The 24,759-nt window shown below is 42.3% G+C and overlaps 1 protein-coding gene, 1 non-coding gene and 2 gene segments (V, D, J or C); 3 read left to right on the forward strand and 1 right to left on the reverse strand.

Annotated features, from left to right (window-relative positions):
• The window catches only part of LOC136693905 (Ig kappa chain V-III region MOPC 63-like), a 344,864-nt gene that overhangs the window by 248,313 nt on the left and 71,792 nt on the right, over positions 1-24,759 (forward strand).
• LOC136693904 (Ig kappa chain V-III region MOPC 63-like) overlaps positions 1-24,759 on the reverse strand; it is a 226,150-nt gene that overhangs the window by 101,923 nt on the left and 99,468 nt on the right.
• nrm (nurim) lies at positions 278-9,477 on the forward strand. The gene is made up of 4 exons (XM_066667153.1): positions 278-470; positions 2,751-2,944; positions 3,924-4,100; positions 5,291-9,477. The coding sequence occupies exons 1-4, from the start codon at positions 320-322 to the stop codon at positions 5,609-5,611; spliced, it is 843 nt and encodes a 280-aa protein (XP_066523250.1). The 5' UTR covers positions 278-319; the 3' UTR covers positions 5,612-9,477.
• Positions 1,425-1,497, forward strand: trnak-cuu (transfer RNA lysine (anticodon CUU)). The gene has a single exon. It is a non-coding gene; the product is annotated as a tRNA-Lys (tRNA).

Consider the following 24,759-nt stretch of genomic DNA (forward strand, 5'->3'; position numbering starts at 1 on the left):
TAGTTTATTACTGTGCTGTACATTATAGTTTATTACTGTGCTGTACATTATAGTTTATTACTGTGATTATTACAGTTCATTACTCTACTGCCCCCGTGTGGTGAGTGTAATTATTACAGTTCATTACTGTACTGCCCCCGTGTGGTGAGTGTAATTATTACAGTTCATTACTCTACTGCCCCCGTGTGGTGAGTGTAATTATTACAGTTCATTACTGTACTGCCCCCCTGTGGTGAGTCTGGTCCCCTTTATTGTTCCCGGAAGGCTGCTGGGAGCTGTGGTGTGTTTGTAGTTTTTTGGCTCGGTGTGAACTTTACCGATGGCGGGGTTTGATTTCCGAGCCGTGGTCCTCTGCTCCGTGGCTTTACTCAACTTCGTCTTTGTTTTCGTCACCGGAGCCGATTTCGTTCGGTTCATTTCATTCCGCGCGATCTACCACAACATCACCGGAGGGGCTCCTGTCTGCAGAGGTACTACACACCCCTCCCTCCCTCTTTATACCGACTTTCTCCATCTCTCTCTCTCCTGTTTATCGCTCCTCCTGGTCTAACTTGCTGTTCCACCTTAAATCTTGCAGCAGTTTCTTCAGTCAGTCTGACATTAAGCTTCTAGTGTCTTTGCCCTGATTCCGTTCCACCTTAAATAGTGCTGACGTTTGCCAAGTAATTTAAATTAATCTTCACCTGCCTACATTTTTAAATGGCCCTATCCACCTTAATAAAGTATGAATTTGGCCTTGCTTCTCTTAATTTTAAACGGTAATCTTTTATTCACTGCTTGCCATTTTCCATTCCATCTTAAACACGTCAGCGCTGTTGTTTATCGTTAGTTATTTCAGGGGCACAACCGTTAACCGTTAACGTTAGGTTGGTTAAGATTCACTCTGGTCTTTATTTTCAGCCTTTAAAAATTCGGGGTTTGAGAACTTTTGTTTATTCATTGAACGTCAGATACATATCATTTCGTTCCACCTTAAACGGTGCAGAAGTTGCTACTGTTTAAGGTGGAATGGAAAACATGAAACGGGGACGAAAGCTGTTGTTCCGTTAAGGTGGAATGGAAATATTGAAGAAACTTCTAAAGCAGCAGTTATTGTGGAAAATACATTTCGAGGAAAAAAAGCTATAGTAGCTGCTGAAGTGTTTTTATTGTAAGTTTAGTTTCCGACTTGAGTTACTATTTAAGGTGGAAATGAGAGAAAATAAAATAGAAGCTCAACTGACGTAGCCGTTTTAGCAGTTTGAGTCGAAACGTTGAAAAGGAGCTAAAATAGTCCGTTTTAATGTGTAGTAAAAGGTGGGTTCAGTTAAGTGTTTTACTATTTAATGTGGGGAAAGAAGTTGGCTGCAGACGAAACGGAACAACTGTAATTCTTAAGGTGGATTGGAGAGTTAGAGGATGAGCTGCGGCGGGTCGGTACGGTAGCCCGGCTAGCTCAGTCGGTAGAGCATGAGACTCTTAATCTCAGGGTCGTGGGTTCGAGCCCCACGTTGGGCGACTTCAACTTTTCATTTTCTTTGCACTGCAGCTTCAGATCTGTGGGGAGGAGAAGTGTAGAGCCACAGGTCTCACACACACACACACATACACACACACACACACACGCGTCTCCTGTGTCCAAACTCCACTGCAATTTATTTAAAAAAATGCCATTTATGAAAAACACAAGAACAACAAATTATTGAATACAATTAAATACAAAAGTGAAAAATCACCTTCATAGTGGAATTATTACAAGCAACACGCATTGTTCATTAATTGATTTGCCTTGTGGCGCCCCCTTCAGTAGCTCAGTGCCCTCTACTTTGAAACAGTGTTACACTGGAAGGAAAACACTTCTCTACAATGTGAATGTGAACACAGGTTTTGGTTTTCACAACTTGACATGTTCCTGTAGACACACACACACACACACACACACACACACACTAGTGAGTTGGGGCAGAGAGAGTGTACACCCGTGTTTATGTGAGAGCGCAAAGACGAGGTTAAACTCAGTGAAACAGACACAACGAGCGCGGAGAAATAAGAGCACTGAGTAAAAACGGAGAAGAAAGAGAACAGAGTGAAAACGGCTAAAAACCAGAGCTTCTGCTCCTCTCCCTTTGATTGCCGTCGGTGTTCTGTGAGGACTGTGTTCACAAACGACTGCGCATTAGCGTCTCTGAATACACTCTTAAAAATACACTGTGTCCGTGTGAAGAACCTTTAACACGTTTAAGACTCTGTTCCCCGATCTTACGGTTCTTTACCCATTTAAACCTATTAGTTCTTTATGGATCCAAAAGTGGTTCTCCTAAAGCTTTGCTCAGAGAACCGTCTGTAACATGAAATGAGTTTAGACTCTTTATGAAGGTCTTTATTAAACAACAACAAGAGCCTTCCTCAGGCACTAGAGCTCAGACATGTTCCAATGCTTTATTTTCAGGTACATTTCTATTGATTGTATTTTGACTTTTAATCCTTTTTAATCGTGTCTTTTCCTTTATTTCACTACTTTTAAAAGTGTTAATGTTTTTAAATTTATGACCTGAATTGTGGCTACAATTAATCCTTTCATATTTTATGGTGTTTTTTTAAAGAATTTCTTTAAAGCAATTTGAGCTGCACTTATGTGTGGAATGTGCTATACACAAATAAAGATGATCATTAATTGTAGTGGTCTCTTTAGACATCGTGTATCTCTGTAGTGGACGGCCGGTTTGATGTCTAACTCTTTCGGCTCCGTCTGTGTCTCCCTGCCCCCTCAGATTCAGTGCCGTGGTCCGTGGCTCTGAGGGACAGTGAAGTGTTAAAGGCTCTCGGAGTGGATCTAGCTCTGTTAACACTTTTCAGTGTCCAGCACAGTCTGCTGGCCTGGGCTCCAGTCAAGAGGGTCTGCCAGTCCGTGCTGGGGGTCTTAAACCGGGCCATGTACTGCACTACTACAGCCCTTGCACTGCAGGTAACACACTCACACACACACACACACACAATGTATCTCCATCTACAGCCACAGCCATGGCCCGATGTTCTGCTGGGCTCTCTGTATCCGCGTCCCTTCCCTCCTCTGAGCACTTCTATCCTTCTCTTCTGCTTTCTTTTCGGGTGAGAGACACAGAGTAATGCTTCAGAGCTGGGGAGAGAGACAGCGACAGGTTCTCAGCCAGCGATTAATTCCTCTCAGAAGCACAGATGTTTTGCGGTGGAGAATGGTTTACTGTTATCAGTTTATAAATACCTTACTGAATCAGTGCTGATGTTTAATATTAGATCTTGGAATAACTATCTTACTGATAAAAGCAGGTTGTTATAAGTCAGAGAAGTAAAATAATAAGCGCAAGACAGACTCCATTATCAGAGCTGTACACACAGTCAGTAAAGAGGAAAGCTAATGCTATAGTACAGGACACTACACACCCTCCTATATGGCTCTAAGGGGGGTGTTTATACTGTTGAAAAAGCACAGCCTACACTCTCAGAAAACCTGTCACTGTTGTGGTTCCCTCAAGGGTTCATTTCAGTACCTTCAGTCAGAAACATAATAGTAGCATGTTCAATATTAACTGTGGATGTTAAAGTTGTGTTGATGTCATTCGCCCCGTGTTATCTCCAGGACTTTTATTGTGTTTTATTCTTCACAGTTGTGTAATGAAAGATCACAGAGATCCCCCTCTCCTTCTGGAGAAGAGAATGTAATGAACCTTTAGGGATTTTAACACCACTGCTGTACTGTAACAGTGGGTGAAGACAACTGTGTACTTATAAATTTGAGATTTCAGTTTCTTCGAAAGAACAACTTGCCGTCTGATCACCAAACATCAATTTATTAACGTCATGCAGTTTCTGTTGAAGAAAATCACACGGTCACTCATCAGAGCTGACCTTCACCAACATGAGAACATTCAGGGATTACTCTCTTGTTCCTATGTGTTTTGTTGAAGGTGTTGATGAGGTACTGGCAGCCTTTGACCTCCGCCCCCTGCCTGTGGTCTGTGAGCAGTGCACCCTGGAATATCTGGTTCCCCCTCATCTGCTTCACTGTGCACTTCCTGTGCTGGGCCCTGATTTGCAGCATTCTGCTCATATTCGACTATCCAGAATTCTTAGGACTCAAACAGGTACTAACAGGCACTATCAGGAACAGTTAAGACTCAAACAGGTAATAACATGTACTATCAATAACAGTTAGGACTCAAATAGGTACTAACGCGCACTATCCAGAACCATTAGGATTCATACAGGTACTTGCAGGCACTGTCCAGAACCATTAGGACTCATCCAGTTACTAACACACACTATCCAGAACCGTTAGGACTCAAACAGGTACTAACACACACTATCCAGAACTGTTAGGACTCAAACAGGTACTAACACACACTATCCAGAACCGTTAGGACTCACAGGTACTAACACACACTATCCAGAACCGTTAGGACTCTCAGGTACTATCACGCACTATCCAGAACTGTTAGGACTCTCAGGTACTATCACGCACTATCCAGAACTGTTAGGATTCACAGGTACTATCACACACGATACAGAACCGTTAGGACTCACAGGTACTAACACACACTATCCAGAACCGTTAGGACTCACAGGTACTATCACACACTATCCAGAACTGTTAGGACTCTCAGGTACTATCACGCACTATCCAGAACTGTTAGGACTCACAGGTACTATCACACACTATCCAGAACTGTTAGGACTCACAGGTACTATCACACACTATCCAGAACTGTTAGGACTCTCAGGTACTATCACGCACTATCCAGAACTGTTAGGATTCACAGGTACTATCACGCACTATCCAGAACTGTTAGGATTCACAGGTACTATCACACACGATACAGAACCGTTAGGACTCACAGGTACTAACACACACTATCCAGAACCGTTAGGACTCACAGGTACTATCACACACTATCCAGAACTGTTAGGACTCTCAGGTACTATCACGCACTATCCAGAACTGTTAGGATTCACAGGTACTATCACGCACTATCCAGAACTGTTAGGATTCACAGGTACTATCACACACGATACAGAACCGTTAGGACTCACAGGTACTAACACACACTATCCAGAACCGTTAGGACTCACAGGTACTATCACACACTATCCAGAACTGTTAGGACTCTCAGGTACTATCACGCACTATCCAGAACTGTTAGGACTCACAGGTACTATCACACACTATCCAGAACCATTAGGACTCTAACATGGACTATCCAGTACTCTTAGTGACCTACTCACTAAGACGAGCAAGACTGAACTGGTATCTCTCCCTCTCTTTCTCTCACCCCAGGTGTATTATGAGTGTTTGGGGTTGGGAGATCCTCTCTCTCTGAAGTCTCCTCGAGCTCAGCGTCTCTTCTCTCACCTCCGTCACCCGGTGTGTGTGGAGCTCCTGCTGCTGCTGTGGCTGCTGCCCTCGCTCTCTCTCGACCGCTGTGTCCTGGCCACCTTCCTCACTCTCTACCTGTCTCTCGCCCACTCACTTGACCAACAGGACTGCGACTACCTCCGCACACAGCTCCACTGCAAGCTGCAGCTCTTCTCCAGTCCACAGGAGGGCAGCACCAAAAACAATGATAACGGAAGTAAGGACCAGAACAAGCAAGACTGAACTGGTCTCTCTCTCTCTCTCTTGCAGACCATCACGGCTCAAGCTCTTTTTTGCTCTCCAGTAAACAAGGGGGCAGCATCCACACAAATGGAAATGCGGACGAGAATAAACAGGAATGAACTCTCAGGTTTTAGCTCGGGACTCCATGCGTCCTCCCTACAGAGTGCACTACATAGGTCATGAAACTAGGGCTGAATCTCAGATGGCGCCATATACTCCCTATATAGTGCGCTATGTCTGTGATGAAATGGTATCTAATATAAAATATTTTGGTGCAGATTCTCTAGTTAAGGTTTAGTGCACTGCTTGGCTGTAGAGTTCACAGTTTGTTGAGTTATGTAGTGCACTGTGTAGGGAATAATGTGCCATTTGGGACACAGCCTCTGGTTTCCACTCCAAAAACGTGCACTAAATGTAATGCTGTGTTTATGTGTTGGTGGAAAACTCTGTGGTCAACAGAACATTCAGCCGTGAGTACATTTTTCCCAGCTTTAGCTGTCCGCATTGGAACAAACCTAATGTATATTTATTTATATATTTTTTTCAGAAAAACCAAGACCACATTGATAACAATAGAATTCATAATCTTCCCTCAATTTGTTCTCAAATCTACGCAGCTCCATCCTTTATCCTGGTCACTCCCGTCACACAACTGTCCACAGAGTACGTGCTTCCACTGAGACGTGTAACCGTCCTCCACTACTATTTATTTAACAAGGTGATATTGTCGCTCTATTCTCTTGGAGAACAGACCCTTGTCACAAATATATACCCAAGTACTTACGCTATATTTTGGAACCACTCATTTGTGCTAAATCACGAATATGTAGTGTAAATATACTGCGTACACTAGTCATGTGATGTTTTTCTACACTACCCTAAAACAGTTGAAGATCATTTCTCTGAGCTACCAAACTGAACTCTAAAAACACATTAAAATGTGTTTAAATCATTAATAAAATACAATTAAACAAATACAGATGAAACAAGCAGCCCATGTCATTAAAGTTCACTAATAAACACAGTCAGCTCTGCTTGTAAATTAGATGTATATGACTTTCAGTTCACTAAGCGTATAATTCATTCATTCATTATCTGTAACCCTTATCCAGTTCAGGGTCGTGGTGGGTCCAGAGCCTACCTGGAGTCACTGGGCACCAGGCAGGAATACACCCTGGAGGGGGCGCCAGTCCTTCACCGGGCAACACAGACACACACATACAGACACTTTTGAGTCGCCAATCCACCTACCAACGTGTTTTTGGACTGTGGGAGGAAACCGGAGCACCCAGAGGAAACCCACGCAGACACAGGGAGAACACACCACACTTCTCACAGACAGTCACCCGGAGGAAACCCACGCAGACACAGGGAGAACACACCACACTCCTCACAGACAGTCACCCGGAGGAAACCCACGCAGACACAGAGAGAACACACCACACTCCTCACAGACAGTCACCCGGAGTAGCAATCAAACCCACAACCTCCAGGCTCCTGGAGCTGTGTGACTGCGACAACTACCTGCTGCACCACCGTGCGGCCTCAAAGCGTATAATATACATTTAAAGTGTATTAGAAGCATTTTAAAAATAACACATGACTAACGTACTCGGTCTGTATTAAAAATGAATAAATATTATTTAACGGCATATTAGTAGTGTTTCGGTAAAAATGAGAGGTTCCAAAATAACGAAACTTGAGTGTCAGTATACTTTCTGTTCACAAGACCAAACTGCCCAGTTCTCCACACCGGTCCTGCCACTTCAGTCTCCAGTCTCCAGAAGCTTTAAGGGTGCTTAAAGGAAAGGGAGGGCTGACCTCCCCACCCAGAGAGAGCGAGGACACTTACTGTAGTATTACACTCTCACTTTCAGACGGCTGTGGCCTCGACAGCGATCCACCTTGTGAGCCCCTGATTATAGAGTCAACACTGGGCTTAGAAGGGAACCCCTTTAAAACATTTCTAAAGACTAAAGTAGTGGGCAGTAATTCAGTACCAGCATGGACACCTTCAGCAGGTCTCCAACATGTAAACTCAGGGTTACGCCTCAGAAGAGTGTCTCTCTGATGGACACGGATATGTCTTGGTCTACATTGGACACAGTGAAGGTCAAAGCCACTGGCACCAAACCAAGGTCTAATTTTGCCTTTTAGCTGAATGTTTTTTTTACTACGTTTTTAAAGAGTGTTGTGTTTTTATAACGATGCGCAAAATATGTTTTTAGGACTACACTAACCGATTGTTATATGTCTTTGCTGTGCACTAGTTTTACTTTTATCTGAGTTTTTCTTGAGGAATGTAGATAATAGAATAGAGAGTAAAACGCAGACCTAACGTTTTAAGAACAAATAAGCAATAAATATCAACGACAGGTGGAAGTCAGTATTGTCAGAGTCTGTGGGAGCGTAGGTTTAGGACCGAGTCCTAGTTCTGGTACCGTTTTTATAATTTTTATTTCTCTTACACTTTAACGTCAAGAAATATGTCAATTTTTATTAAACATAGCAAAATGAGCTTGAGAGCATGGGCTAACTTCAGCGTATTGTAGTTAATGAGGCTACAGCTACATCATTTCCACAGAGGTCTGTGAGGTCTTCAATAAAAAGCTGTTTTTGTCATTTCATCTGAGCATGTCGCATGTTCGAGTTTTGTCCTGAAACAAGTCTTGTGTAGCCTCATGTCTGCTGCAACTCTGTTTAGTGTTACTGCCATCTTTTCTTTTTGGATGTTGTATTTTGTGCCTTTTACACACACAATGAGATCCTACAATAATGATTGTTCACAGCTGAAGCCAAAACGTCATAAAGAACTCCCTGAAAGGACTGGGTGGTGTCTGCTTATGCCAGAAACTGATCCCTAATGACACCAGTATCAATTTATGATCTGAAATCTGGAAATTTCCCGGCCATTGGAGCGGATTATGCTGCTCTCAGTTTGTGTGGTAATTTTGTCTGAGGTCCAACATGTGGCTTGTGTAAGAAGTTAAAAAGAAACATGGATGCTGTTAAGACTTTTTATGTAATGTGGTGTCGATTTTAACTTTCCTACAGATGTTTTTTTTAAACAAATATAGCAAAGTAACTTGGGTTCATGGTGTAGACGTTTATAGATTATGTTAATATAAGATTAAAGCACAAATTTTAAAGATTTATTTGGTATCTTAATGTTGATGTTTGGCCGTGAACTCGGCCAGTTTGTGCCGCATCAAACATTTTGATAATCTGACTCCAGAGGGTATTAGTGTGGTGTCTGAGGGGCGTGGAACACAAAATCCGTTATGCGACAAGGTCCAGGACTACGAGGTGCTTCCCATCCCCAGAACATCTATTTCTATTAGCTAGGACTTCACAAATCACATGACGCTGAAGTTGGGAGGGTGACAAGCACATGCTTTCTCTGAGACATGTGAAGCCAACTACCGCTTCTTTTCAAACACCCAACATGACCCCACTGTGCAGCTCAGCATGCTTGAAGGAGAATAGTAACTATGTATTATGTGAGCTAACACCCTCCCACACTGTCTAGCGTTGTGCTTGTGATGGGAGGAGGAGTCCACCCACAGCATCATGTTAAACAATGTGTTTAACTAAACATCAAAAAATAAAATAACTACCAGTCCGTTGAGGATGTAAAAGTGTTCTTATCCAGGTTTTTCAGTGGGTCTTTTCTTACACTTAACTGGTGTTTGTTTTTATTGTTTTTTAAACAGCAAAATATTTTGATATCTATTGTTTGAAAAAGTGTTCATTTTGATTGTGTGTTCATTGTGTTGAATGTATCTGTTTTACGCAGCAATAAAAAGAAGCCTATAAGCTACTATAAAAAAAAGTGTATTTTTCACTCCACTTTACACCAACACAAACATGAACATAATCGGCTGCGTCCCAATACCACAGTGTGCTGCCTTGGTCTCCATTGCCCTGAAAAGTCAGCTGTGTCTGTTAACTTGCATCTTAACCAAAATAAAACTTATAAATCAGATTAATGGTTATTCAGTGACTAAATAATTCACTATTACCACATTACTTTGGTCAAGATGTTTAACAAAAGGACTTGTATGTTAGCTAGCTAGCTGGCTCACAGAAACACTACACTTAGCTGTCAGTGTTATCTTTCAACAAGCAGTGAGTACAGAATAGAATAGAAATGAATGAAAAACACTAAAATATATTTAAATTATCTCTCACACCCAATTCTCGTGTAATCTAAACTCTGGTCAATGTTTACTGTTGAATCTAGTACATTTTACAGTTGTGAAATTGTGGAATGCCTCTCAATGACGTTATTCTGACGCCTAGTGGCTTTCAGTGATTCTGTACTAAACTTACTGTAAACTTACACACTCCATGTGGCAGGAAACCCATAAACTGATCTGTAGAAGGATAAAAAAAATTCTAATCATATCCTGTGAGATTAATTCACATTTACAGCATTTCGCAGGCGCTCTTATCTGCTCTGCTCCTTTGTGTGATCCTGTGTGAACTTACAGAGCAGTTGGTTTATTTTCTTATTACGGTATAAAACATTTGCTCGGGCAGAAATGAGGCTTGTGTGAGTGCACTGTAACGAGAGCCTGGTGATTTGTGTCTGGAAGTGAAGCGTGATAAATTTAATGAAGACAGAGGGTTAGCTGAGGGGTTTAATGAACTCTTGTCTCAATGTGCGGAAACAAGGGCTTTGCTCTTTTAGGAGGATTTAGGAAGGTGGCAACTAGAGGAGTATTCCAGGTGAAGCAGGCTTGCTCAGTTTAGCCAGATGATTTAATCCTTGATTTAAGGGTAACATCAAAATGAATGTTTTTGGGGTTTTTTTTCCAATTGAAAAAACGTCATCTTTGGGTTTAAATCGTCTGTCTAACGAAACATCACTGTTGACTCTAGGTTTAAATGATCTGGCTAAACTGAGTGTGTGTATGTGATAACAAGTTTGTATTCCAGAGAGAAGGCCTAATCCATTTAACCAGATAATTCAAGTCTAAAATTAATGTTCAATAAATTCATGAAGGGACTTCTTAAACTGGACACTTTTGGGCTTAAGACATCTGGCTAACCGTGTAATCCTGTGAAACACCCATAAGATTACAGCCTGCTTTTTGTTTTGTTTTTTCCCAAGCCCCAAGCCCCCTCCACTGAGAAGAAAGAAGAAGAGGAGGAGGAGGAGGAGGGGTATAGAGGCCTGGCAGACAGACTGAGCTTATTTTAAGGCCTTTTCTTAGTCTGAACGTTCCTCTGTGGGCCACTAACTCCCCTGGATTTAATGGGATTTACAGGATTAAAGACATGCGCTACAGAGAATTGGAATATTTACTATCAGTGCTCTCTGCACTCACTCAGGTTCATCTCTAGATCCAGATCACACTCACGGAGCAGATTAATATCCATAATATCTGTATTCACCGGCCCATAGTTTTTTTTTTTTCGGACTGGTCTGAGTGCCTACCTGGAGTCAATCTGGAGGTTCACAGGAGAGAGAGATCCCATCAAACTGGACACATGAAGATCTACAGCATGTCTTCTCCTTAAACAAAACGGAGGTAATTCTTCATTTTACTCAAAGCTTGTGATAACTCAAATCATGACAAACATAAACTGATGTATTTCCAAGTGAAATCTAAATAAATCTAGTAAATACATCTAATACGTATCACTGTCAGACCATTTTAATGAGGTTTTAAACTTATTTAATGATTTTTTAGATACCTTTGCTTGTTTTAAATGATTTACTCAGATTTTTGTTAATGAAATTGTGCTTGAAAAGTCATATTTTAAAAATGAAAACATATTTTCTTTAGAATATTCTATTTTTATTCTATTCTTTAGAACACAATGTACAAATAATTCAGAAATGGGTTCAGTAGTCATACAACATTCATTCCCAAAATCTCATAGTGAGAAAAACATATATAAAGTACATGTAAAATGCTTTGAAGGAATGTAATAATAATATTTTAATGTTTAACTGTATTTTGGTTCATTTTAGTTCGATTTATCAGCTGAAATTATAACAGTATTATTCTGGCAGACCATGCTAATTGTTGATGAGCAAAATTATCTGAGATCATTTCACTTCATACATATAGAGGAAACTTAAATAATTGTAAAACACATGTCCAAAACAGTACACAAAATGATATCTGTCCTTTCTGGAAAAGAAATACTGTAAATAATTATATCTCACCAGACCATTATAAAATCATTTTAAATCTAGTCAATATCTCTGACTGTCTTCATTAAGCACAGTGGCACAGCAAGTAGTGTCTCTGTCACAGCTCCAGGGTCCTGGAGGTTGTGGGTTTGAGTCTTGCTCCGGGTGACTGTCTGTGAGGAGTTTGGTGTGTTTTCCCTGTGTCTGTGTGGGTTTCCTCCGGGTGACTGTCTGTGAGGAGTGTGGTGTGTTCTCCCTGTGTCTGTGTTGGTTTCCTCCGGGTGACTGTCTGTGAGGAGTGTGGTGTGTTCTCTCTGTGTCTGCGTGGGTTTCCTCCGGGTGACTGTCTGTGAGGAGTGTGGTGTGTTCTCCCTGTGTCTGCGTGGGTTTCCTCCGGGTGACTGTCTGTGAGGAGTGTGGTGTGTTCTCCCTGTGTCTGCGTGGGTTTCCTCCGGGTGACTGTCTGTGAGGAGTGTGGTGTGTTCTCCCTGTGTCTGCGTGGGTTTCCTCACACGGTCCAAACAGAGAAATGTTGGACTGTGTGAAACTGTCCACAGTTGTGAGTGGGCGTGTGAGTGACTGGGTGAGTGTGTGAGTATGTGACGCCTTGTGATGGACTGTTGTCCTGTTCAGAGTGTGCTCCTGCCTTGCTCCTAGTGATCCCTGTAGACAAACTGCAGCCTTGAAGAGGTGAGAGCAGATGAATGCCGTTAAAAATGTCTAGTAACATTTTTAATAAGGCCATAACATTCATTCGTTTGAAATACTATATAAATCATTTATATTTAACTGTGTTTTTTGTTGTTGTTGTGCTAGAATTACTTTGGAATTTTTTAATAAAAAACAATAACAAGACAGACATTTTCATTGTTAAAAACACTGAAACAAATATAACATATTGTATTATACTCAGTGCTATACTCACCCTTGTGTACATATATTGTTACAGGACAAAAGAAAGGTCAGTCCAACCATCCGTATATCCATCCATCCATTCATCCATCCATCCATCCATCCATCAATATGTCAGTTTCTGCCCTACCGGAATGGAAGCAGCTCCTCCTGGAGAGGAAGAGGAGGGAGGAGGAGGAGAGAGAACGAAGGGAAAGAGAGGAGGAAGAGAGGCTGGCCAACATGCCTGCCTGGAAGCGAGGGATTATCCAACGAAGGAGAGCCAAACAGGAGGAAGGGGAGAGAAGAGACAGTGAGAGAGAGGGAGGACAGCAAAGTTTTGATGGTTACTACGATGAACGAATTTTGCTCAAACAGATGGAGGCTGAGACTCACAATCAGGTTTCTGTAGAAACCATAGGCCCCGTCCGGCAGAATCCCTTCATCCGCTCACAGAACAGCTATAAGAGAGAGAATAGGAGGAGAGAGACGGATAGAGAGAATCATGGAAATGAGAAAGAGAGAGATAAAGGAATTGCTTATGAAAAGCCAAGTGTAGAGGAAAGTACATGGGAAAAGTGCAAAGACACAGAGGAACAGGAGAACCAAGGCCAAGAAAGAGACTTTTTTTGGAGAGGGAGGGATAGAGAGTCAAGGATGGAGAGAACCAGGGACAGAAGTGAAGGCAGAGAAAGAGCTGGAGCAGAAGCTTGGAAAGACAGAGAGAGGGATGCTGCAAAAGGGTGGAAGGAAAGAGATTCTTGCCTCTCTTTTGTCCCTGGCCTTCGCACCATCAAAGCAGAGAATATAATCATCATTGAGAAGGAGGGTAAGACCGGAGAGAGAGAGACACTGAGGGAGAGGGTGGAGAGGGATGGAGAAAAACTGACTGAGGAGGAAGAGAAGAAAGGCATGAGGATGGAACTAAGAGGGTTTCTCACCAGTGGAGGGAACGTGACTGAGATCCGGGCTTCAGAGGTACTCATCATCAAACCATCTATTACTGAGAAGAATGGAGAAGGTGAGCGAGGGACTGAGAGGAAGACAAGCAAGGAGGGTGTAACAATTAACGAGACAGAGAAAACTAGGGAGGGAGAGATAGGAAAAGACAAAGAACAAGATGGTGTGATGAAGGAAGCAGAAGCTTGGCCCAGAAGTTCAATGGACCTGAATGATTCTGTGTTTAATAAAGAAGATGGCAGCCTTGGGAGTGGGAGGGTCAGTCAGATCCTCAGTAAATTCGGGCAGCATCCGAAAGCTCCCTGCAGGTCCAAAAGCACAGACTGCTTCATGAAGCCAGAGAAAGAGAGCTTCAAAGACAGACATGACTATGAAACCGAAGAGGAGAGGAAAGAGGGGACAGATACTACTGGATTCAGGGGAGTACCCAAGCGCTCATTCAGTTTCTCAGAGCGAGTGCTTTGTGTTTGTGAGGAGAGGCAAGTGGTGGAAAGGACTTACTCAGACCGCAGACTTCCACCTCCAGTCAAAAACAACCAATTCCAAAGCATCGGCATGAGCAACAAGGTACAAGGGAGAGGCAAAACTGAGCAACAAATTGTGATGCAACGGAAGAGAGAGATTGAGGGTGAGATGGAGAAAGAGAGGAAGGAACGAGGGAACTTTGAAGCATTTGATGGTGCAGTATTCAGCGTGGCTTCGGTCAGAAACCCAGAGGGAATTGCGTTCGCAAGACGCATCCCCATCAGACAGGACAGGAGAGAATCAAAGAGATTCATGGAGGAGAATGAGAGACAGAGGTCTACCGAGAGGGAAAAGTTAACAGAACAAAATAAAGAAACTGAGGCAGAGAGACAGAAGATATGCAAAGAGAAACTTGAGAAAGGAAGGCAGACAGTGTTCCACGTTGAGGAAAAAGCAGAATCTGTAATCCTTAGTAGAGATGTATTAACAGAGGAGGTAACAGTCGTCACGGAGTCTGTCAAGACCCTCTGCTCATATGCTCTTGATTCTCATCATTCATCCAACTCTCACATTGTCCCAGAACATAAAACTGGAAGCCAGAAGTCAGCAATGGCAAGTTTGACTAAACCCCTTCCAGCTGTTAGACTGAAGGGAGACTGCGCTTTGGCAAATTTCCACAAGCAGGAGAATGAGCCAGAACAGACCATTCTGCTTCATCAAAAAGAGGAGCAACAGCATCAGACTGGGAAAATGCCAGAAACAAAGGAAAGTAGCTATATTGAGCCAAAGAGTGTGAGCAATACTCCTGGAGGCAAAGAAAGAGAGCAAGAGAAGAGTAATATGTGGCAAGACCAGGAAGATCTAAGAAGCATTGGTAACACGCATATTTATCGTCCGGCTTTTTTGAAGCGGGCCGAAGAGGCTGACCAATCAGTTCTGAAGTCTCCGAAACACCAGTCTTGGAAGGCTGGAGTCAGCCAGCAGGAGATCCGCATTCCGAGATCTGTGTTCTTTGGGGTTGACGAGATGGCACAGGGCTGCAAGTTGGAAGATGGACAGATTGGAGGAGAAGATAAAGCAAGAGGGGTGGAGAGGAGGGAGAGCTGGAAAGCTGGAAAACCCCTTACCAGAGTGGAGTCTCTGAGGGAAAGGATACGCCAGCGGGAGTTGGAGAGGCAGAGTAGAGGAGAGGCAGAGGGCGAGGGTGAGAGGGAGACGGAGACTGGCCGTAGCGAGGGAGAGGGGATGGAGAGAGGAGAAGGAGAGAGGAGAAGGGAGGCAGAAGGTGCTCTGAGAGCAGCAGTGTTGAACAGACAGGAAGTCACCTCACCGCAGACTCTCAGCCTATTTGACGTCACAAAGGAAGCAACTGTGTCAAAAGCCAGTCCCCAGCTTCCTGCTTCTGTTCCTCTCTCACTGTTGCAACCACTCTCAACTGGACAAGAAGCTCAAAAACTCTCCGGCAACAGCCAACAGTGTTCAGCGCAAGATGACCAGGAGTTCAGGAGTCAGCAGGACCCTGACAGCGTGAAGAAATCAGAAACCCAAGACGAAGGAGAAACACGGGATGATCTGCTGAAGGAAGAGTACGTCTGCCCTTCGCAATCTCCATCTCCACCCAGGTCTGTTTCCCCTGCTCCTTCACCTCCTCTACAAAATTCTCTCGCTGCCATGAGTCGGATCTACAACCTGAAGACCGTAGGCTCGAGAACTGCAGTGTGTATCAGTGAAAGGAACTCGGATGTCCCCACCCACAGCAGGAAGGTCTTCCCAGATAGCCGCTACATCACATTATCCCACTCTGCGACCCAGAATTCAGCTTGTCCACAGGACCGGACGGTAAGAGACGACCAGCCTACACCAACCACAGAAACTTCAAGTGTTCAACGACAAGTGGAGCAACTGCAGCTCAGAGACCAGGAAGTCAGGCACAGTTCTCGTGGAGATCGAGATGATCCGCAGAAGGAGACTGGTGGGAAGGTGGCTCAAGGCCAGAAAAAGCCAGAGACACAAACAGAGACTCAGAAACCACAAGTTCTTGCCAACTCCAGAGATTCTCCTTCTCAACCTACAGGTCCCAGGATACAGAGTAAACTACCACAGCCGAGGTCTTTTACTGTAAATTCAAGGAACATTTACTCACCTGAAAACATCCAAACAACAGGCCCTTCCACATCTTCACCCACATCTCCCTCGTCTGCTGCCCTTTCTCCTTCCCTAACTCCCACTCCATCTAGATCTTCTCCACTCTTCTCAATCCGGAGTGCCTCTGGTGGCCCAGGGAAGAGGGGCACCACTATAACAATTACCCCCAGGAGGCCAGCAGCAGGGACCCCAGCTCCTTCAGCCTCACCAGCTTCAACAGGTCCTCCACCTATAAACCAACCAGTTAGTCCATCAACAACCCAGACCCCAGAGCTCAGCAACACAGGAGTGAGCTATAAGAAAAGGTACCCCACAGTCGAAGAGATTGTGGTGATCGGTGGGTACCAGAACTTGGAGAACTCTTGTTTGGTTAAAAACAGAGGAGCACCAAAAGTGGTAAGTGTCAAAAATATATGACGTTTTGTGCAAAGGTTGATGAAAGACCTATTGAACATTTACTTTTTTTTTCAGCAGCAGTAACATCATGACAAGAAATTAGTTTTTGTAGAGTGAAACCATTTTAAACATTGTCAGTTACATTTAATATCCCTCCTCATGAGATTAGGAGGAAGAACACTTTAAGATTATTCAGCCTAGTTCTAGAAATGTATCTATCAAATGTGTTTTATTGCACTGACAGTTAAATTAGTTTGTTCCAAACTTCATTTCCTGGGATGCATTTGGAGCAGTATTATGTTTGTAAACATGTCTAAATTTCTGCCCAAGGACCCAGACACATTCACTTGATTACTTGAGCTTGGTAGAAATAGGTTGAATTGTTATGTCATGTTCTCACAACTCTATGCTAATGAAAGTGATCAGATATATCAATTATATTTAAGTAGATTCGCTAAATATAATTTTCTGCAGCAAAGATGCTTTTCAAAGCATTAAAAAACAAACCAGAATGAGCATGAGTTTAGAGGAGAACAACAGCATATTTGTAAATGTCTGTCACAGTATTTGTGACAGTATAACCTTCACAGAAGCAACAAACAGCATGTGTTTTATAATCTTGTGATGACAGGTCAAGGGTAATTTTTTCAATATGTGGATTCCAAGATGTGGAGTGTTAAGGTCACTCTGTATGCCAAGGGAAACACTGTGATGAATACGAAGCACTCAGAAGTGTTTCAGAGTGTTCTATGTTGATTAGCCATATACAGATATTTATTTGTCCAGATATTCAGATGTCCCAATGTATTTGTAACTATATATCATGTATTAATTTGTTAATTCATTCATTCGATTCTCTGCACAGTGAAAAGCCAAAGTAAGAATTTGTTTTATTTAAAAAGTAAGCCCAGATAGCCAGATGATTCTGACCCTGGTTTGGCCGACATTCCCAATTTCACCCCCCACTTGCCACGTGGATTGGTGACACTTGAGCTGACTTCTGCTTGTCACAAGGGCCACATGTCTGTATGTCTGCCCAACCTGGCCCCCACATCCGCATGCACTCTGGGAGAATGACAGAGAATGTGTGCCATGTGCTGGTTTCGGTTTTGGTTAAGATGAGACACAGAGTCTTCAACAAAACCACTTTGAAGAACAATACGTCTTTTTTCTTACTTTGATCTGCTCATAACAATCAGTTCAATCAAACCAGGAGGTCTGAGAGAGAGAGAGAGAGAGAGAAGAGTGTGTGTGAGAGTGAGAGAGATATTTCATTAGCGCTGTTAGAACATTTCCCTCTGTGACTCAAGTCTTAATCCTGCTTAAGCTTTAATACTCACTCCTTCACAGGTGACAGGTGAAACAGCAGACGCTGTTAATGATGGGTGGATACAATCTGGGTCCAAATGTTTGTATCCACACCTTATAATCACTGAGCTCAGCTACTTTCAGATTCACCCACTGTGGAGAGTGTGTGTATAACCTCTGTAGATAAGAATGAAACAACATGGGCCTCTGAATATGAGCGTAAAGGCCGATTTATTCTTCTGCGATTACTCAATGACGAGTGAAGCTGGAGCCCGTGCCAGTGCCATAAGCTTTTGTCTGTGTTTACACTTGTGTGTTGGCGTGTCTGTGTCTCTCAGTCTGTGCAGTTACAGCACCACAACACTAGGGCTGAATCTCAAATATCACCCTATGTAGTGCACAGTGCAGTGGTGTAGTAGGCATTGATATGGGAATTCTGGACCAGTTCCTATTACCTATAATATACCTGTGCATGTCTGCTGGTGTTGATACAGATGCTGATATATGTTAATGAATTACAGGACGATAAGACATGCTAGGTTAACATTATAAACAAGTGTGACATTTATTTGCACGCTTTAGATTTTAACCAACTGTATGGAAAAATAAAAAATGAAAGGTGTCTACTGAGAAAATGTTTAGCCACATTTAGTTAGTTTACTGGTCCTTACAGAGACCACTTACAGATATAAAGTATTTTTTAATTTAACAATTTAAATATAATAATAGATCTACTCAAAGAAATTATAATTAATAATAATAAACACATTAATGTAAACTTAAAGCAAAGATTAAACTCATAAATGTTATTAGATCATAAGCTAGATCATAGATCATGTAACTATTCAACAGTACAGTAATACAGAAATACGAGATTCAGCTCTGCCTTTACTCCACACTGTCTTCCTCCAGTGTAAAAGAAATGTGTCAGCAATTATTCAAAATAGCGGTTTGAAATAAACGAAAACTGGGCCAATGCCGAGAATCTTTACAAAAGCAATTGTCTGCTGATACCGATATGATTCCAATATAATCGTGAATCACTTTTAATCATTTTATTTGTGAAGTGCACTGTGCACGGAGTAGGGCACTGTTTTGAACAGAGCATAGTTTAAATGTGGTGCCAGGAATAAAAAAAAGAAACTAATACATTGACGGCAGGCTCCACCCCTGAGTCCCTGCTCATTGCAGTGAGTTTTTCCCCCAGAGGTGACCGTATTTCTCTCTTAAGTTCTTCCAGCTTATATATCCCTATATAAACCCTATATCTCTGTGTGCAGTCTTTGTAGGGTGGACTTCATATTTCTGGACCTCCTCTCTTATCTCCCCTAAGCTTGATTAAGGACCAATCACAGCTGCTGTTCGCCGCATTGACGCTATGTCTAGTTACATTTCTGGGAGTGTGTGGGTCAGGCTGTGGCGTAAGGTACGGAGTAGGGGCTGTGGCTACGGCGTAGAGAATGAAGCAGGTTTATTGAAGTGGTTGTTGTAATCAAGAACTAATCACCCAAACATTTATGTGGCTGAATGCCATCAAATCCTCACAGCAACGTGCCCAGGTCCTGGGGGGAAATTTTCTCCTCTGGCCACTGGCTGTGAGAAGTGTGGCGTGTTCTCCCTCTGACTGTGTATGTTTCCTCCCACAGTCCAAACACACATTGCCAGGTGGAGTGACTATGTGAGACTGTCCACAGGTGTGAGTGTGTGAGTGACTGGGTGAGTGTGTGACACTGTCCACAGGTGTGAGTGTGTGAGTGACTGGGTGAGTGTGTGTGTGACTGGGGGAGTGTGTGACACTGTCCACAGGTGTGAGTGACTGGGTGATTGTGTGAAACTGTCCACAGGTGTGTGTGAGTGAGTGACTGGGTGAGTGTGTGAAACTGTCCACAGGTGTGTGTGAGTGAGTGACTGGGTGAGTGTGTGAGTGACTGGGTGAGTGTGTGAAACTGTCCACAGGTGTGAGTGTGTGAGTGACTGGGTGAGTGTGTGCTGCGTTTCCTCTGTCAGAAACGTGTGTTAAATCTTACATGGAGGGCCTGGGAGTGTATTTACATAGTGCTACATAGTGTGAGAGCTGATCTGGGTTCTGTCTCTGTCCAGAACCTCATTATAAATCTTAAAGGAATCTGATCCCAGGTCAGACACTTAACACTGACCCTGATCTCTCTCAGTCTCTCACTCTCTCCTCTGTCAAACGGTCAGTAATCACCCAGTAATCACTCACTAATCCTAAACACACTGGACACACACCTTATCACCTCACAAACACGCGGCCTCTTCTCACCGCCCTGCTCTTGCAGACAGAAAAAGGCTCATTATTGCTCATTTATTGCTGTGAAATGTCTCAGACATACACTGACATAATGGTGATTCTGCTAAAATTCATTAGGAGGAAAAGAACGAGACAAAAAGGAAGCATGAGACGAGAAAGAGAGAGAGAGAGAGAGAGAGAGAGAGAGAGATGTGGGGTTTAGTTCATCTGGAAAACCTGAACACAGTTTGTGACTTTTCTGTGATCTCCACTAAAACTCCAGAGGAGACGTGAGATTTCTCAGGTTATTATCTTTAGAGATACATTTGAGCAGCGCAGGAGACTTATGCTAAATGCTCCTTTGTCTTTCTGTCTGATGTCATCTGTGTCTAGGAGAAACTACAGAGATTTAAAGGAGAAATGACCAGTTCAATCAGATTAAATCTAGTTCAATTTAATTTTGTCATTCTGAATGTGGACATGCTTCAGTTGTCATTGCATAGCAGTGTAAAGGAATTGTGCCTTCACATTTAATCCTTCACACACACACACACACACACACACACACACACAGAGACACTAGTGCAGCGGGCAGCCATCCCAGCCCCTGGGGAGCATTAGGGCATTAGGTAACTTGTTCAAAGTCACTTCACAGTTGCGAATGCTGAGGGAGGTGAAAGCACTGTTGCTTTATTTCCTCCAACTCCAGATATTCTCGCTATTAAAGGGAATTGATCCAGCAGTCCTGACATTTTTTAATCATTAAGCCATGTCAGCCCTGAGATTGTAGTAAGAATAAAAGAGTTTAGTCTTGCCTAGACATTATTACCTTGTTCTAAATACAGATTCATTACTTGATTTGATATATTCAATCAATAGAAAATTACCCGCCAGTTTAATGAGGTCATTTCCCTTTAAAACATCTATGATATATATAAGAAAAACATAAATGATCATTTATTATTCATATAGCAAAGCTCAAGATGAGATATATCTCAACAAAAGCCCCAAATTTAAACAGACTTTACTTATCATAACTCAGGGGTGGATTCCCAGACAATATCCTCTTTCAATTGAGAATCTCTGTCTAGAAAACCACCCCATAATGTTTTACAGTGGACACTGGACACACTGGAATAAGGCTGCGCTCTGAAGCTGTATCCCCAAACAAAGCATGTATTTCTCAAATGTGGCTTATTGATGTCTCAAGAGACTTATTGAACGTTCTCCTATAATCCCTAAGGGAAAACTGCATCAGAGAAAAGAAGACATGAAATATTTGTGTCCAGATAAAAACTTAAAAATGGATAAATTAATATATATATATTATGTCCAGCATCAAACCGAGCAGATTCTGAGGGTTGGTGAGAAATAGTGGAGCTCTGTGTTTAGTTGAGCTGCAGATAACCAGAAATGTTGTTATCCCAGCACTGAGCCCAGAGTGAGACTCTACCGAGACCTCCACTCCAAATCAGCAAGAGACACAGGGGGCGTTCCTGGACTGTCTGTAGATGAGAAGCACCTCATGGAACTGACTTGTAGCTCACTCACATACTCACTCATGGTTTGGATCTGCCCCACAAGGGGGTGCTATTCAGAGCGTCACATCAATGAATCTATGTTGCCTTTCTCTCAGGCGAGAGATATAAGCTAAACAACAAACACTAATGGTCTTGAACCGAAGGTTATAACTAAACAAATCTGATTGGTATGAACAGGTTGTAGTTGTATTTACTGTTGTAGATGCATTGGTTGTCATAGCAACAGACATGACAATGCCAAGCTTGCTATATCGCCATGGTCTTCCAGGTGGTTGTTAAGAAATGTCCAGGCCATTACAGTGGGTCAAATCTCATTTGCTGGTGTAGATGCATTGGTTGCCAGAGTGATGACACAGGTGTGTGCTTATTCTGGTCTGGAGACCTTTGTGTTTGTGGTGTGTTGAACCTGATTTCTCCTTAGTTTCAGACTAGGTCAGTCCTTCTGAGCGAGTCTTTCTGTTTCAGTTTCCAGTGGATGATTCTTTTCATTATAATTGGGAAGCAGCAGCACAATGGAGCCTCTGAGAGATTAAAGGACAACAAGGACAAGTCTTTCCACAGAGAGCAGTTCAGGCCATTGGACAAACACTGTCCCTTCAGAATGATCACTGTACAAACACCACTAACTTTTACAAAAACTACTGCCATGCTTTTCCAAACCAGCAGGACACTTTACATAAAATGCAATTATTTCATTTAGTGACTTTATTCACAGTTGTATGGAGTAGTTAAACATCTGGTGAAATCACACAGATTTCACAGTTCAGGCAAATAATAATAATAATGATAAAGGCACTCATATTTTTAACTGTTAATATGGAAAGCTTCCATAGACCTATTCTCACTGAAGCTCAGTTGTTGTCAGAGACCCTCCACTTTTTGGGGAGCAGCAATAATCTGTATAAAAAAGTCATAATGGGGCATAAGCAGGAGACTAGTGTATCCATGTTGGGGTAGTAAACAAAGGGGAAAATATCAATGAACATTACAGCACAGCACTTTAGCCTGTGGTTTAAAATGTTAAATCAGTAAAAATAGTGCTGGGGGGAGGTGTGTGGGGGGGGTCTTTTTTCAGATATCAGCCCATCACAGTAAACTGGCAGCTGCAAGCATCCAAACTGTGCCCTGTTGTACTCAGTTCCACAGTCTTTGGAGGATGAAACATGTATTCCCCCTGCACACAGCAGAAAGGAGCACAGACAGGAACTAAATTTATTTGTATTTCAGCAGTAAATATATGGAGTAAAACATATTTGTTAAATGCCTTGTTTGACCAAATAGTTTTTACTGTCAGTCAACAACACATGGAGCTGTCAGTCGGACCATTTCTGACTGAAAGAAAAAAGAAAGAGACAAGAAGGAAGCATATGAAATGAAAATGAATGAAAGATAAGAGGGTATTGAAGAAGAAAGAATCATGACAAGAAAGAGGGAAATACCAAATAGGGAAATGAAAGAAAGACAAGAAGGGAAGAAAAAAGAAAAGAAATCAGATAAAACAGTGTTGTGAGAGGTTTTAAACAAACGGCCAGTCAGTTACGATGCCTTAACGACATCATCATCTCATGACTCTCAGAAGAGTTTTCCTCGTAGCTTCAGTGCTAAACTAAAAATCTCTGACTCCGATTGTAGTTGGAGACCACTGTGTAAATCTAAAATTACAGATGAAGCATTTCTTTAAAGAGAAGGGGAGTTTGGACCAAAATGAGTGGAATCTGTCAAGTTTGTGCTATCCTCTGTGATCCAGGCCCTGAGCTGTTCCTCCACAGCACAGACTGGACAGGGACCGGTCGTTTAGAGTCATGTCCAGAAGTGACCCGGCTCCTGTTTGAAGGCTTTAACAAGATAGATAGATGGAAAGATAGATAGATAGATAGATAGATATTTTATTGATTCCCAGGGGAATAACCCCTCTTCCTGAGATAACTTTAAAGAAACTTTAAAGATAGTAATGAGAAACTATGGTGATATAAATGAGACACTACAGAGATTTATAGCACAATAGCTTCTTCTTAAAATGAGACATGATCGAGATTTTAAGGAGAAGCTATTGCACTTTAAATGAGATACTACTGAGATTTTAAGGAGAAGCTATGGTGGTATAAATGAGACACTACAGAGAGTTTAAAGATATAAAACAGAGTTTAAGGAAATACAACACAAATATTAAGGAGACAGTACAGTAATACAATTAATACAGAGATATTAAGGGGACTACACTACAGAGTTTAAGGAGAATCTACTGAGATATTTTTAAAAATCACATTTGTTTTCTCTCTAAAGCAGCAGAAGTTCTTGAGACTCATTCGTTTGAACTACAATATCCTTTACATTTTATTCTTCATACAGTGGGTCTCCTACACCAAGACATGTTTAAACAAGGTTTACTGTAGGATCTCTACAGATACATTCAGGCAACTGAGTTTTATAATGTAAACAAGACTCACTGGTGAAATAGTCTGATTGCTCAGGGAAGGGAAACCATTATTTATTTATTAGAGTCCTTGGGCAAGACTCCCAACACTACATTCACTAACCTCTTTCCTGGGTTTAAACTCTAATGAGCTATGAATAAGAGACACGGCCAAATGCAGTGTATATAAGTGTAATCTGAATGCTTCATCACATGGTCCCAAACTATTGCAAAATGTCTGCTGTTGTTCTGCCTCTAGTTCATTACTTTATAAACCAGGTCAGAGAAGAGAGAGAGAGAGAGAGAGAGAGAGAGAGAGAGAGAGAGATGGGGGTGTGAGGGGAAAGTAAAAAAGAATAACTGAGAACAGAGGGGAGAGAGAGAGAGAGAGAGAGAGAGAGAGAGAGAGAGAGAGAGAGAGAGAGAGAGAGAGATGGGGGTGTGAGGGGAAAGTAAAAAAGAATAACTGAGAACAGAGGGAGAGAGAGAGAGAGAGAGAGAGAGAGAGAGAGAGAGAGAGAGAGAGAGAAAGATGTGGGGGTGTGAGAGGAAAGTAAAAAGAATAACTGTGAGAACAGAGAGAGAGAGAGTATGGCAGGTGTTTGTAAAGTTCTGTGTGTTGGTTCATTC

The sequence above is a fragment of the Hoplias malabaricus genome, chromosome 4, assembly GCF_029633855.1.
Source record: "Hoplias malabaricus isolate fHopMal1 chromosome 4, fHopMal1.hap1, whole genome shotgun sequence".
Lineage (NCBI taxonomy): Eukaryota > Metazoa > Chordata > Actinopteri > Characiformes > Erythrinidae > Hoplias > Hoplias malabaricus.